We start from the raw sequence: 15,817 nt of genomic DNA, 5'->3' as shown, positions 1-15,817 counted from the left end.
TTAGAATTATCGAGGTTCGAATTAACGAGTTTTCACTTAGTAGATATTGTGAAAAAGGGAAAGACGAGACAGACTGTTCGTTCTTCATAGCCGCATTCAGTTCTGCAAACCTTGTCATAGGCAGATCACGGCCTCTGCTGGGCAACCTTTTGCAGACATCGCTGACATGGTACGCATTCAGCATTGCCAAACATGGGCACCCTGAGCATACTGATCCGATGTGTGGGTGAACTTCGCTGCAAGCAAGCACGCACAGTAAGCGCAGTGCCTGCCGGTGCCCATGCAAACAGCCTCGGCTCGCCACTCGCCCTCGCCCCACTACCACTATCTAGTTCACTATGAAAGTATTGCAAGGACGTGTTATTTTACAATCAGTATGCCCTGTAATAAAATATGCCTACGGTCATCATCATCAGCCTGACTACGCCCACTGCAAGGCAAAGACCTCTCCCAACCTAACCTTCTGCCACCCCCTGCTGCGCTTGCCTTCTCTTGGAATCCACTCGGTTACCCTTGAGGACCAGCGGTTATCTTGTCTTTGCATTACATGCCCTGCCCAAGCCCATTTCTTTCTCTTGGTTTCAACTAGGATGTCATTAACCCGCGTTTGTTCCCTCACCCACTCTGCTGCCCGCTTCCGGTCTCTTAACGTTACACCTATCATTGTTCTTTTTATGGCTTGTTGCTTACTGTACATTGCGATAAATGAGCTGAAAAGCGCATAGACATAAATGATCACTGAATTTGCCCGTGGCGAGAAAGGGCTTTTTCTTCATGCCATCAAATATAGCTAAACATGGAAAATAATTTTTTGTGTTTAAGAGACACTTTTTAGAGCAAATATTCTTTCAGAAAAATTGTTAGCGCTTAAGTACTATATTAAGCCTCAGTTTTGGCATTGTGAAAAAACAAACATTTCATTGGTGCAATCTCCTATTGTGGGTTTGCTCCCTTTGTTCGTGTGTAGGCTGTGGTTCATGCCATGAGAAACTTGTCCGAACCTTTGCTTTTCTGAGCAAACATAGTTTGCATGGGCTAAGTGCCGGCTCTCATTATGTCCAGGCGCTGCGCTTACAGATTTTGCCAAGAAAAGCATGAAATAGGAATTGGAAATCTGTGCTACCCATAAGTGACGGCCATGTTCATGCTGACAAGTGCAACGAGCGAGTATTTGCATGAATTAATTGATGAAGTGGAAGTTGTTCCTCTATATGTTGCACGGCCACCACCAGTGTTGTTGCTGTGTCATGCAAGCATGTTGTCAACCGCCCGCAGGCAGCACGTCCGTGACGTCATCTCAAGTGAGAGCGTGCTGCCTATCACCCGCGGCGTCACCATGAGAGCATACATGAATGAAGCTCGTGAAATAAAACGGGATCATTTTGCTTGTGTTACGGATGCGGTTCAATCGAAACACAACAGTTCTAAATGAACCATAGGCAGTCTTTGGCGAGTACGGTTAACATAAGTGGCGCTTGACGAAGTAGTGCTCTGTGCTTTTAAATGATACGTGTCTCCGAGACTCCTACTCGATATGTGCACGACGATGATGAGTTTTTATGGCGCAAAGGCATCTGTAGCCAAAGAGTGCCATGACGCAAGGTATTTTCATTTACTCAAGGTGGGGTCAAAGACCCGTTTCCCAAGCATTTCACCCCGAATGAGCCGAGCAACAGGCCAAGGGAAAGCTTGCACCCATTGTATCACCGGTGGGTATCCGGCGGCACTTGGGATCGAACCCCGCACCTCTCGCATGGAAGGCGGATCCGCTAGGCCACCGCTGCGGTATGTGCAGAGGGGTCACGGCAGCAGAATGTTGAGTTTTGAATTCACAGAAAACTTTAGTCCCTAGTTTCACCTTTCAGTGCATAGATAGCACAGGCTCCTGCTGTGTAAATGGCTCCCAGCGATGGGGCAAACAGACTCTAGGATTAGCGGGCACCAGACATTGTGCTCATGCAGCTCACTTCAAGTCTTTTGGATATGAAATGAACTGTGTGCCTAGCTGGGTAACTGCACCACCACAAAGAGAACAAGACTGGCCAGCCAAAACATATCTAAATACCTTCCCGACATGCCTCCAGTTGATGCTGTTCCACCCTGTGGGGGGAAGCGGTGTGAAGCACTGATTTTGGGCAACAGGTGTCGGGCCTTTCTGGCTGAGCAGATGCCCTCTGCTGGTCAGGCACCTCACCTCACTCGAGCATACTTGATGGACTAGGGTCGCCAAGCACTCGGGTAACTACGGGGAGGTTTAACTCTTATGGCAGTTTGCAATAATGGTCACTTGGGCTGGTAGGTGAGCAGTGGGCAAATTTAGTTACACTGCATGCACACAATGCTATAGTGCACCGGCGGCTAGCATAGCACTTGGCTTTCATGACCAATGGCGGCATTCCTAGACTGCTCAAGTTGATGAGGAGCATGAGATCCCTAACTGACCTGAACGGTAAAGCTGTAGATCGGCAGTACATGGGGAAACGGCACACACTGCAAGGGAAGGACCTGCAATGACGTGGTGCGAAAAACCCGAGACCACAGTGTAGATGAAACACAACACAGACTTTCCTCAGCCAATCGAGTAGGTCACTTCAGGGTGTTGCATATTGCCTTACATTTGCATTTTTGTTGGCCTGCCCCAGTTTCTGTCCCACATTAGTGACAAGCATGTATTGTATTGTAAAAGCATGCAATAAAAATTCACTGATCTGCTTCGTATGACAGCCTTAAAGGTGCACTAAAGAGGAATCTGAACTTGTCTTTTTACCGCAGGAATTCCGAGCATTCTTAGAAACTTCAAATTATTGTCCTGTGTGACCAATTTCCCAAACTTAAATCAGATTGAACATCCACGCATGGAGTGGCTTTCGGCCAGTCTCGTGGCAGCTTTGCTTTCGCTTTTATTTTGTTTTAAGATTTACGTAAATACATAGTTGGCAGAGTGGCAAACTGCCATGGGACTGGCTGAAAGGCTCTCCACGCCTTGGTTGGCTCCTTCAACGTTGAGTAAAAAAAAAAAAAAAGGCGGCATCCGGGACATTTATTCAGATTTCAATTAGGGAAATCAGTCGCACAGGACAATAATTCCAAGTTTCTAAGAATGCCCAGAGCGTGTAGCTAGACTTCCCGCGGTAAAGAGACAAGTTCAGATTCCTCTTTAGTGCACCTTTAACCTGACGGAAGCATGCATCCATCCAATGAGCAACCAGGGGCACAAAGGTAAGACCACAGCTGCATCCCTTACTGTGTGTGGTGGTAAGCGCCACTGATAGCATTACAGTGTCATGGCACTGAAAGACTTGGCCCATGGCTGCTCGGCTGTCCACCATGCAACACTGTGTGTCAAACCAGCCACTGGAAGTTTGTAGTACAACGTTGTTTAGGCAGACCGCTGGCAGGCAAGGGTGGCCTCCCGACGGGGAAAAAAAAAACACGACTTCCTTCACACTTTTGTGCCAGTGTGGTGTAAGGTGCACTGTCATCTGGGTATTTATCTTTGCGTGGTTGTATCTAGTGCCTGGCTGTAGAAGCAACTTTTTGTTGCAGGGTCATCATAAGTTACCAAAAATGTTACTGTCCTGCATAAACACTACCCCCAGTCAGCATTTGTTTCGCAGCATCATGTGACTAGTGCCATGCTGCATGTAGCAAGGCTACGTGAGACAATATGGAGGCAGTCAGCACGAGGCTTGTCCCATCTGCTCTCTGCTCTGCGGTATTTACACAGAGGATGCACATTATATTACTGCACTTCAAGAGGTGATGTAGGCATTTCTTGTGCAGCAGGTTTATCTGGTCCCTCTCAGCAGTGTGGGGGGAGGGGGGTCATTATGGCTGGTGAGTACCATTTGGTTCAGTGCCCCCCAAGTCAGCACACTGACGACCATGCTGTGTGCGTGTGAAGCTTTGTACGCTGCGTAGTTGTTTGCAGCTATATAGGGTTTTGCGCAGCTGTGTAGTTCCGGCCGAGCTTCCCGTGGACCTGCGCACCAAGCTGGTGCTGTGCCTGGTGCGACTGGGGGGCCGTCACTTGGTGTCTGGCCTGGTGGAGCAGCTGCGGTCCTCCGAGGACCCCGAGCAGGCAGGCGACCTGTTCCTGGATGTGGCCGAGGCCTTCCTGGATGAGGGCTGCCCCCAGGAGGCTCTGCCCCTGCTCCACGACCTGGTTGCCACCCGCAACTATGCACTGGTCAGGGGCGCTTCTTCCTTGCTCTTCCAAAGTGTAGCCACCCAATTAAGTGCAGCCTCAAAGAATTGGAACCACAGTGTTTGCTCCATTGCGTGAGGAGTTCAGCCGTTGTTGCCAGAGTTCTGTTGTGAAAATAGATCCCCTGTTGCGTGGATGTCTGCATGCTGATGAGATAGAAGAGGCAGCAAATGCGATTGCGCAAGTTTTCTGGTGCCAGCATTACAGAGATGGGAAGTGTGCATGCTTGCAGGTTCATGACAGCACTGTTCTTATTGGGCACTGGTCCTTTAAATCTAAAGAATCTATTTGGGTAAACCTATTTCATTTCATTTCATTTATTTGTCCCTTAAAGGCCCGAAGGCATTACATAAGGGGGGGCGTACATACAGGTTGGAGGGTAGTAGCAGAGAACACAAAAGAAAGAAAGGGGGAAAAATACACGGGGTACCAAAAAAGTGTACAATAATATACAAACTGAAAGCAAGAAATAAACATACAAAAAGAAAACAAGGAGCAGTTGGCACTTCGGTGTCGCAGTATGAATATGTTTATGAGAAGTGATTAGCCAGTTTCTCGCGGAAAAGGCGGCGATCGGAGCATGTTATTACGTTGTCGGGAAGGCCATTCCAGAGCACTAGGGCGTCGGGAAAAAATGAACTGCTCATTGCGGAGGTGCGGGTTTTAATGCGTGCGATTGGGTTACTGTGGTTTAGGCGGGATGACGTACGTGGGGGTGGCTGCAGCAACAAATGTCTTGGTGAGCGATAAAAGAAAGAGTGAAAGAGGCATAGATGGGAAATAACACGGCGAGTTGCTAGTGTTTGAAGGCCGAGGGATCGTTTTAGTAATGTTACGCTGGTATTTCTTGAGTACTGCGATGTAATAAAACGGGCGGCGCGATTTTGAATGACTTCAAGGTCTGAGATGAGATACGATTGTGATGGATGCCAGACAGATGACGTGTACTCCAATTTAGGACGTACGAATGTTATGTATGCCAACTTTTTTACTTCAGGTGATGCAGATTTTAGATTGCGCCGGAGAAAACCAAGTGTGCGTGATGCTTTGGAACAGATGGTCTGAATGTGTGTTGTCCATGACAGCGATGATGTGATGTGTACTCCTAGGTATTTATAAGATGATGTTCTCGTGACGGCGACCGATTTTATGTTGTAAGTGCTATCAATAACTGTGTTTTTGCGAGAGAATGATATGGATTGGCATTTATTTAGATTAAGAGGCATGTGCCATTTGTCACACCACGCTGAGATAGTGGTTAGATCCTGTTGAAGAGCGGCAATGGCGCTAGCGCCGTGGATGGGGCTGTAAATTACGCAGTCATCTGCGAATAAACGTAGCGTTGATTTTATGTTGATCGGTAGGTCATTGATGTAGATGAGGAATAAAAGAGGTGATAAGCCTGCACCTTGAGGTACGCCGGATGTTACGTCGGAAAAAGCTGAGCGACAGTTATTAACACAGGTGAACTGCTTACGTCCTTTAAGGAACTGCTCTAGCCAGGAGAGCAAAGTTTGTGGAATGCCGAGCGATGACAACTTAAAAAGAAGAAGATTATGGGAAACACGATCAAATGCTTTTGAAAAGTCGAGAAAGATAGCGTCGATCTGGACAAGGTTATCTAAGTATTGTAGAATGTCGTGGGTGAATTCGGCGAGCTGGGTCTCACATGACACCTGCTTCCGGAAGCCATGTTGATTCGGATAGAAAAAGCTCATTGATTCTAGGTGGGTCATAAGATTGGAAAAAATAATGTGCTCAAGTAGTTAAGACGGTATACTAGTGAGGGAAATGGGACGATAGTTGTTAGGGCACGTGCAGTCATCCGCTTTAAATATGGGTGTAATTTGAGCTTTTTTCCAATCGTCAGGGACAACCCCGGTATCTAAGGATTGCGTAAAAATTAGATGCAGTACCTGGCTAGACAATGAAATGGTATTTTTTAGTAGCTTACTGTTAATTTGATCGCAGCCGGCAGATGTAGATATTTTCAGTGAGGCAATAAGCTGTGATACACCATCAGGGTTAATTTCGATTTTAGGCATTTCTGAGAGTGAGATTTCTGGAATGTGTTCATTAGCAGTAACGTTAGCAGCGGAAAAAACTGACGTAAAGTAATTGTTGAGCGCGGTCGCACAGTCATCGCACAGTCATCTATTTGGGTAAACCTATGTAATAAATCCGCCTCCTCTGGATTCCAACAGAATGCAAGCGCAGCAACAGAAAGTCAGGTGGCCATACGAGATCATGAAGTTTGTGGGGATAAGGTGGCCCTGGCTTCCGCAGGACTGGATTATTTGAAGAGATATGGGAGAGGCCTTTGTCCTGCAGTGGTGGGCCTTGCCAGGCTGATGGTGATGTAAATTTGAGGTGCTTTTTGTGAACAACCATTGCTGGGCACTCGCAGCTAATAGAGGTGTGAGGAGTTTTGTGCATGAATGTCCGTGTAATGGCAGGCCTTATTACGACATGCATGCATAGCAGTTTGCTATCTACAAGGAGCGGGGGCGGGGGGGGGGGGGGGGGGGTGACAGTGATTTACGTGAACTCCATTTCATTGCAGTCATTCTTCTTCCACTGCCGCCGCGGTGGCTGAGTGGTTATGGCGCTCGGCTGCCGACCCGAAAGACGCAGGTTCGATCCCTGCCGTGGCGGTCGAATTTCGATGGAGGCAAAATTCTAGAGGCCCGTGTACTGTGCGATGTCAGTGCACGTCAAAGAACCCCAGGTGGTTGAAATTCCCGGAGCCCTTCACTACGGCGTCCCTCATAGCCTGTGCCGCTTTGGGACGTTAAACCCCCATAAGCCATTATGCAGGCAAAACAAGTTTTCACAGATCTTTTTGCAAGAGTCAAAATTTTACATCATACATTTGCCTGCCCACCTGCCCGTTCATTCATTATCGACAAAGCAGACATGGCACTAATTAAATTACTGTGATTTGATTACTTTTCCTGGTAATTTGTAATGTAATGAATCCCTTCTCTGGTCTACTAACTTAGTAATGTATTGAATTACTTTCTGGAAGTGATTTTGCAGGAAAAATGTCAAAAACTTTCATCAAAAACTTTTAAGAGGGCTATTGCCACCATTTCTATGGAATCAGCACTCCTCAAGTTGTGCCCTCACATGATGCGGGCGAGCTTCCAGGGTGAGTTGAATGTACTGCGTAAAGCAGGGTTCCCTGACCACGTCCTGGCTGCCGTGACTGAGGCACTGCTGCAGAAACTTAAGGGTAAGCCAAGGGGGCAACACGGGAAAAATTTTGGCGAAACCAAACCAGTAGGGATACAGTATATTCACAAGGTGTCCCACAATTTAATACAAGTTGGCAACAGCTACTGAGTCCTCATGGTCTTCTCCGCCCCCTGCAAATTGCCCAAGATGTGCCCCAAGGTTAACAGTGGTGCCAAGGCTACATCTGGGTGTGGAAAGAAGCACTCGAAGCCCTACGTAAGCTGCGCCACGGGAGTGGTCTACGAGATCCCCCTTGCATGTGGCAAGGCGTACGTCGGCCAGGCTGGACGCTGTGTAAACGAGCGTGCTGGGGAACACAAAATGTCATTAGGGAACGCATCAGATTCGTTCTAAAACCTACTCGCCCATTGCCACTCTTGTAAAAACGAAAAAACTCTGAACCACGACTTGGCGAGATTAAAATTCTAGCTAGAAGCAGATAGATTAGCTCGGGAACTGGCAGAAGCCTTTTTTATCAAAGAGAGAGGTGGCATGTGCGTCAGCGCCACTTCTATTTCTCTAGGAGAAAGTGAGCATAGATTGCTAAAGAATACGCGATAATGAGTAGTTTTTGTCTGAGTGTGTGTCTTTTTTTTTTTGTTATCATGTAAGAAAGGCGCATGCGTTCACCTTCTTAGGGCTACATATATGCAATATGTGGCTTTCAATAAACATTGTTGGACTCAGCGCCTGTCCTGCCTGGTCTTCTTGTGTGGTTTGTGTAAAAATTAGCGCTGTTTTTACTTTTGTTACACAATGCTAGCCCAGCAAGAGGTACTGTTAAATAGAGGTCAGGTGTTTGCCCATGCTTGTTCTTTATTTTATTTTTTGTTCTTGTTGGCATTGCCTTATCTTTGTAATGGCCTCCCTAGAAGAAGATGAGATGAGGGCATAGTTGGTTGGGGTGAATTTGGCAGGAAGACCAACGGCTATGTGCATACAGGAAGGTTGGCCTTTCTTTTACTCTGTTTGTTTTGTTTTTTATGCATGCAAACCAAAAGGTAACTTAACAGTAATTACTTTTCGGATCCAGTTGTAACGTAATGTCGTTACTCTTTGCGAGGAGTAGTGTATTTAATTGCATTTGTGCAGTTTTTTAGGAAAGTGATTAGTAATGTTATTTAAAGGGACACTGAGGAGAAATTGAAGTTGGCTTGTATCCATAGAATACCAGCTCCTGATCACAAAAACGCCGCTCTTACTGAAAACAAAGCTCTTGCAAGGTAGAAAATAGCAAGAACCAAAATACAGGTGTCACCGCCACAGACCAATCTCGCAAGTACAAGCGTGATGACTTCCTAGGACAAGAGGCGCCACCTTGGAGGAATTTTCCTTACTTCATGGAAGCCACGAATCTCTGAGGCTGGCAAAGGTAGGTTGCGCACTGCACCGCTAGCCGTCAGAAATCACGGAGTCTGCGTTTACGTCACGTATCACGTCACTCCGTTCTGAGACGTCATAAGAGTTGCCGTGGCGTCATAAGAGTTCCCTGAGTTTGAATCAGAGCAGCGGGAAAAACATTTTCATCTTCGAATTAAAATTTCTTTGAAATAAATGCATCTTTCGCGCCCGGACAAGCGGCAACAAAGCCATGAAATGCCGAACTATCAGATTTTGCTAACAAAAAAAAAAAAATGATAGAGTTCTCCTCAGTGTCCCTTTAATTCTTTCTTTAAAAGCAATTTTGCCATGTAAGCAACAAAACCACGCGGTCAACTTTGTTCATCTCACCAGTGTTTAGCATCGTTTGTTTTGAAAAAAATGTTGGCTGTATCACGGCATGGTTCGACAATTTTGTGATAGTCAAGGGCACCAGCCAACCACAACAAGATAAACTGAACATGCCGAACACCATCCCTGAAGGTCATTCACGGGTTCTTTTATGTGAGGTTAAAAAAACTTCAGGACACTTATGAGTGTGTAGTGCGAATTTTTATGCATTAGCTATGGTGTGAGAGAAGTTAGGCATTTTTGCTCCCAATTTCAAGGTCGGAAAATCACTTGGGGGTCTGTAGGTCCTGCTTCTCCAATAGCATTGCAGTGTAGAGGATGTTTTATAGCATGCTGGTTGGAGCTGCAGCACTCCTCATCGATACTCGAGTGCTTGCCGGCTTTCCCATTCCTGGCGAAATAAAATCAGTTGTGAGTGCAGCTTTTGTCCGTGTCGTATGTGTTTCTCCCCTTTTTTTGTGCTCGTAATTTTTTACGCTGCAGTTATGTGGAAGCAAAGTGACCAACTTGCCCAAAAGCTCGTATTACAAAAGTAGGGGAATGGCTTCATTATGTGAGTTAATGCAGTAGGTCAAAACAGAGGCATAGAAGGAACGGAAACGACGGAACAAGACCGCATCTGCCAACTTTAATAACAGCACATGAAGTCAGGCCCTTCACATGTTCTTCACCTGCTATAAAAGCATGCCCGACTTCCTGCTAAAACTTGCAAGTTGCTTCCTTGTCCCATTGTTTCTGTTCCTTCTATGGCTCCATCTTGTCTGATAAGCACGCCGTTATTTAAAAGATCATGAACCTGCTAGCCCACGCAAAAGGGGTTCTTGTCTCTCTCACTTCTTTTACACTGTCGAGCGATGGAAGGCTGCTGACAATTGAAACGAGGTCACCAACATTGGCAGACAAGGTGATGGTGAAACACGATGGCAAGACGCGTGAGTTGGTGATACACACTTATGCAAAATAGCGCAAAAGATGAGGACGAGGAGACGAGCGCTGTTCCTGCTGTTTTTTTTGCCTTGTTGTCCTAGTCTTTTGCGCTATTTTCGCACAAGTAAATGATGGTGAAATTTTAAAACAAGCAGCGCCCAGAAGGTGTCTTGTGTTGTGCCGCCATATTAGAGCCAGTAGCCTTCCTCTGTGGCTGTTTGAGTATACTCACTAGGGCACTATGGGAGAGGATGATGCAGTCGAAGCCCACCGATGGGGTGCTGCTTCTGAGGCCACAAGAGGCGAAGGCTGCAAGCTGCTGACCTTGAGCGTGTGTAATTAACCTGCTTCTGAGAGTCTTTATTTGTCCACCAAGGTGGAACATTTGTTGTTCTGTGCTTGCACACGCGAGCCATCCTGTCTGCTCCTCCCAACAGTTCCTCAGTGATTGCGTCGGTTCCGTGTGTTTGTTCACCATGTCGTCAAATCATGGAGCAGGTTCCTCTTTCGTCTTGTGTTCTGTCCTTTCTTAGTTGTTTTGCACTTTTTAACGATGAAGCAACTCGCCCAGCAGAAAGTTTTATTGATACTTCGCAAGACTTCACGAATCTCCTGATGTCTGCCTGCATTCCTGGCCAAAAAAACTCGCTGAGCACCCTTTCAGTGGTCTTGTGGATGCCCTGGTGGCTGGAGAGGGCACTTTCATGCGCTCATGAAGGCACTTTCAAGGACTTGATTGCGCAGGCTTTTTGGTACCACAGCGTGCTGTATCGTTTGTGTTGGACATGACCGTAATGATCGGAACAGAACTCTGTCTTCGAAGTGAAACCTATAGGTTGTGTTGTTCTTGCCAGGATGAGTCTCGCCGACTTTGTTCCGGCACACATAAAATGTTGCGTCCTCCTCTTGTTTCCTTTGGAACGTGGGTCTTGACACCTCCAACACGTTGATGAACACGTCCCTGCACACCATAGCAACCTTCGCCGTCCCCAGCATGGCAGGACCTTCAGTCTCTGCCATCCCATTCGGTACAAAAATTATTGTGGACTATAAAAAAAATGAAAAATAAAGTGTCCCTGCCCTCCCATTCGGGACAGTCAGATGCCTCAGTGGCACCGTCTGGATGATGGAGAATGGGTCCTGGGTACCTGATACATTTCCAGGGATGGCGTCGTACACTGGCATCATCAAGCACCGAATGATAGGCTTGCCCGAAAAGTATGACGACAAGATCACCAACTCCGCCGCTGGGACTTCCAAACTGCTGCCATCCACAGAGTAGCTCTATTAACAGTAAAAGCAGCTTCAGGAACCAGGTCCCTACGCACCACGATACTGTTGGTACCGGTATCCCGCAAAACAAAAACCGGCTGTCTGAACAGTTCTTGCTACACAGGCATGCTGACACTGTAGATGGTTGGTTGCTGACTCGTTCGTGTCCACACAGGTGAGATCCGGCCGCACTTCAACCGGAGCACTGGCCAGATGCATATAACAGGCTGACGCCTCGTGGTCTCCTGGGTTCTTGCGCCCGCAGGACTGTGCATCGTGCCCTTGCTTACGGCAGAACGTGCAGTACTGTTATTTCAGCAGGGTACAGCAGTCCGACGCTTTGTGCTTTGTGTCCCGCCTTGTCGCACAGAAAGCATCGCACCTGTTATTTGGATCCCAGAGTACTGTCCTTCATCTTTGGGATGTTCGGTTCTAACTTTCCTTAAAAATGAACAAGCTAGTTTGCCGCTGGGCCTCCAGAAAATGATCCGCGGTAACCGCGATCTCGTCGGCTGTCTTCCAGTAGCCCTCGCAAATAAATATCGCAAGCCTCGCATGGCAGTTCAAAAATTCTTCGGCGACAATCATGTCGCGGACCTCTTTGAACGCTTTGCCTCGCCCTTTCATTTCTACCCAATGATCAAAGAAACTAACGAGTCTCGTAGCATTCTGCTGACCGGTCTCGTCGTTGTGGGGCTTACTGGGCGAAATTTTTCCCGGTAACCCTCCGCCGTGAAACGGAAGCGTTGTAGGAGCGCTGGCTTAGCTTTTGTGAATCTAGAGGGTCTTTGGGTGATAGCCTTCCGAAAACATGAAGAGCTTCTCCTCCCAAGCATAGGCTCAATGCCGTGGCCCACTTATCTCGTGGCCAACCCTGACCAGTGGCCATGTGCTCAAATCGCTTGAGGTACGCGTCAAGATAATCGCGACCTTCGTTGAAAACAGGAATGAGCCCGTGAGGGTTGATGGACCCAGACGTTTCGGCCCTGGGAACACTTGGATCAACATCTTCAAGTCGCTTTCCGCCCTCTGTAAGTCTCACTCGTAACTGTAAATTCTGTGCCTCCTTATCCAAACATTGTTTGGGTGCTTCCCGCTAAGCGGCCCTCTCATCCCGCAATTTCTTGCGTTCTTCCTGCACCCAAGCGCGCAACTCTGCACCTTGGAGCCCCATGCGCTCTCCTGCCCCCACCAACTCTGACGCACTCATTGTGTCTAAAAAAAAAATGGCAACAAAGTGATAACACCTTCTGTTACAGGCACGAAAAAAAACACAACAGAAGGCAGAAAGACGGGACAGAGCGCCACTCACAACTGATTTATTCGAAGGCAATACACACAAATATATACCATCTTACATGCAAGGAATACTATCATCTTCAAAGTTGATATGGTAGCGATATGGAAATGAGAGCTAAACAAAAGTCGGGAAAATTCCTAATTCAGTGTGATTTGCTGCCCTCCTTGATTATTGCCCATTTTATTTGTCTCCAAATGTTCTGCATGAACCCTGGTGGCGTCTGTGGTCAGCCGTGCAGTCGTGTTTCTACTGTTGCTTACACTTATCGTGCAGTTCTTCAAACATTGGGGTTTTTTATTTCTGTGGCTAAGAGGTGTTCTTTTCCTTTGCCAACCATGTGAGAGTAGAGCAGTGTGTTAAGGTGTTTCTTTGACCTTTTGTTTCCTTGGTAACCACAGAAAACATTTGTTCGTGTAGCATTTTGGAAAGTAGCTCAGACTCATATGGGTTGAAAAACACAAGAAGGCATCACAAGCATTGGACACTGAATAAAGCTGACAGTGTCTCAGGTGTACACTGATTGTCGGCATTTCAGCGTCCAGCTGTGCTCTTGGTGCGGATGCTAGTCCGGTGCCATGCGTGCTGGACCAACTGCTTCAGCTCTAGCTTAAGCTTGCACACCAGCAGTGCACTGTGCAGGATGTGGGGCATCCACTGAGATAAGCCGGCCTCAGCAGTGAGACCCGCTGAGTATGCGCTGTGTGTAGGGCTGTAGGCTAAGGATTGCCTGGTGGCATTTTTGTACCATGAAAAAGAAATCAGTCGCAGGATAGTTGTGTGCCACTTGCAGCGAGGGGTGCCTCGGCATTAGCTTCAGGGTCATCTGCACTGCCGCCTTGTTGAGCTTGTCTAGGGCATTGAGGTTTTGCTTCCTGCCTTGTGCAATTAGTTGCTCCCGAGCAGATGGTGCTTCTGTCATTTTTGTTGAGTCAGTTTATCTGGCATGCAATAACTGTCCAATGCTCTTGGAGAATTTCTCAGTTTTGCGCCGTCAGCTTCTGCAGTGCCGCCTGTCTCAGTTTGCAGAGAGGGAAGTCCCCCTCTCTAGAGAAGATGAGGGAGAGGGAATCCCCACTTCTAAGGATGAGGCATTACGGATGTGGTTGGTTTGAAGCCCTGGACAAGGATGGGCATAAGCGTCCTCTGGCCGGGTGCCCAGCTTCTTTCTTTGCTCTCGCACCACAGCCGACGCTCAGACATTCGCTGTGCACCATCATAACTGTCCTTCTTCTTTGCCATAATGTTTCTTTTTTTGATCACTCCCTGTGCTGCAGGCGGCCGTGTGGCTGCGCTATGGCGAGTGCCTGCAGCAGCTGTCGCGCCTCTCAGAGGCCACAGTGGCGTACGAGCGCACGTGTGACCTGGCCCCAGGTCACGCCCAGGCACGCCTCGCTTTGTGCCAGCTGCTGCTCGCCCAGGGGCTGACTGACCGAGCCATCGCCTGCCTCGAACCAACCCCCACAGGGGCCGACATTGCCACCCCACAACCTGGCACGGACGACAACGCAGCTGTGAGTAGTGCCATATAGAAGGGGTAGTGTATTCAGTAAGTTTAGGAAGGTACTACTTGGTCGAATTTGGCATGTACCTTCCTTCCGTCATGAAATGCATATATTCTGTTGTACGCAGATGTTGTTGAGTTATGATACTGTGGGTTTCTGATCACATGTGGGCTTGGCTCACCCACATCTAGCCGTGTGTGGTGTTTGCCATGTGCAGGGAAAAGAGGGATCCCTGTGAACACACTAAGTTGGCTCAGTTGGTAGTAGTGACTTACTGGATTCGTTTTCCTAGTGCTAAAACACGGACACTACATCTAAGACAACACACAAGGGACACCCGCAATGTACAGTCGACGGCCGAAAATTCGGACGCCTGATTTTTCGGACATGCTTGATTATTCGGACTTTTTTGAGGCACTGCGACATGGCCTATAAAGCAAATGTATAAGAGCGCCTGAAATTTCGGACGCACCGCAACTGACTGCTCGATTTTTCGGATCTCGTTCGCACTCGCAGCCAGTACCCAAGCCGCCATATAATGCGTACACTGGAACCTCAGTAATTCAAACTGCAGGAGAGATCAAAAACATGATCAAACAAAATGAAATTCAAGCTTAAAGACAGCCTCTTAACTTGCGATGCTGAAATTTTGTGCGAGTCGGCACATTGCGCCCACGTGGTTTCGAATTCGTACTGTTCTTGAATAATTCCGCCTGTGAGCCTTTCAGGGATCTTCTTCTTTCACTTGTACATACCATCATCATCCCGCGGCTCCGCCTGTGGCACGTGCCTCGGGTCCGCCATTAGAATAAACGCCAGGCATGGCCGTCTTGCCATCTCGGTCTAGCCTTCTTCCACAAACGTCTTGCCATCTTGGCCTAGCCTTCCTTCACAAGTGGTGGAGGTGTTGGGTGTGAGTGAATGAATGATGGACGGACGGACGGACATAATTAAGGATGTTATTATGTAATTATGTAATTAAGGATGTTTTCGCCGTAGAAGGTGCCGAGATGTCATCATCATCATCAGCCTTACTACACCCACTGCAGGGCAAAGGCCTCTCCCATGTCTCTCCAATTAACCCTATCCTTTGCCAGCTGCATCCACCCTTTGCCTGCAAACTTCTTAATCTCATCCGCCCACCTAACCTTCTGCCGCCCCCTGCTACGCTTGCCTTCGCTTGGAATCCACTCCGTTACCCTCAAGGACCATTGGTTATCTTGCCTTCGCATTACATGCCCTGCCCAAGCCCATTTCTTTCTCTTGATTTTGATTAGGATGTCATTAACCCGTGTTTGTTCCCTCACCCACTCTGCCCGCTTCCGATCTCCTAACGTTACACCTATCATTTTTCTTTCCATGGCTCGCTGCGTTGTCCTTAACTTAAGCTGAACTCTTTTCGTTAGCCGCCGCGTTTCTGCCCCGTAGGTGAGTACCGGTAAGATTGTGCTGTTGTACACTTTTCTCTTGAGGGAAATTGGTAAATTGCCGCTCATGATCTGCGAGAACCTACCATATGCGCTACACCCCATTCTTATCCTTCTAGCTATCTCCCTCTCATGATCCGGATCAGCTGTCACTACCTGCCCTATGTAGACGTATTCCGTCACTATTTCTAGGCTCTCGCTGCCAATTGTAAAC

The 15,817-nt window shown here is 47.7% G+C and overlaps 1 protein-coding gene across 6 annotated transcripts in view; it reads left to right on the top strand.

Annotated features, from left to right (window-relative positions):
- LOC144122189 (general transcription factor 3C polypeptide 3) overlaps positions 1-15,817 on the top strand; it is a 188,808-nt gene that overhangs the window by 47,488 nt on the left and 125,503 nt on the right. For all 6 annotated transcript variants that reach the window (XR_013312837.1, XM_077655763.1, XM_077655764.1 and 3 more), the window contains exons 11-12: positions 3,952-4,189; positions 13,949-14,185. Coding sequence is in view for 5 of the 6 variants with exons in the window: in XM_077655763.1 (XP_077511889.1) it covers positions 3,952-4,189; positions 13,949-14,185 (475 nt within the window). In the remaining variant the exon portion in view is untranslated. The remainder of the gene's footprint in view (positions 1-3,951; positions 4,190-13,948; positions 14,186-15,817) is intronic.

This window comes from Amblyomma americanum, chromosome 2 (genome assembly GCF_052857255.1).
Source record: "Amblyomma americanum isolate KBUSLIRL-KWMA chromosome 2, ASM5285725v1, whole genome shotgun sequence".
Lineage (NCBI taxonomy): Eukaryota > Metazoa > Arthropoda > Arachnida > Ixodida > Ixodidae > Amblyomma > Amblyomma americanum.
The sequence above is the reverse complement of the archived record's forward strand: the minus strand, read 5'-3'. Positions and strand labels throughout refer to the sequence as shown.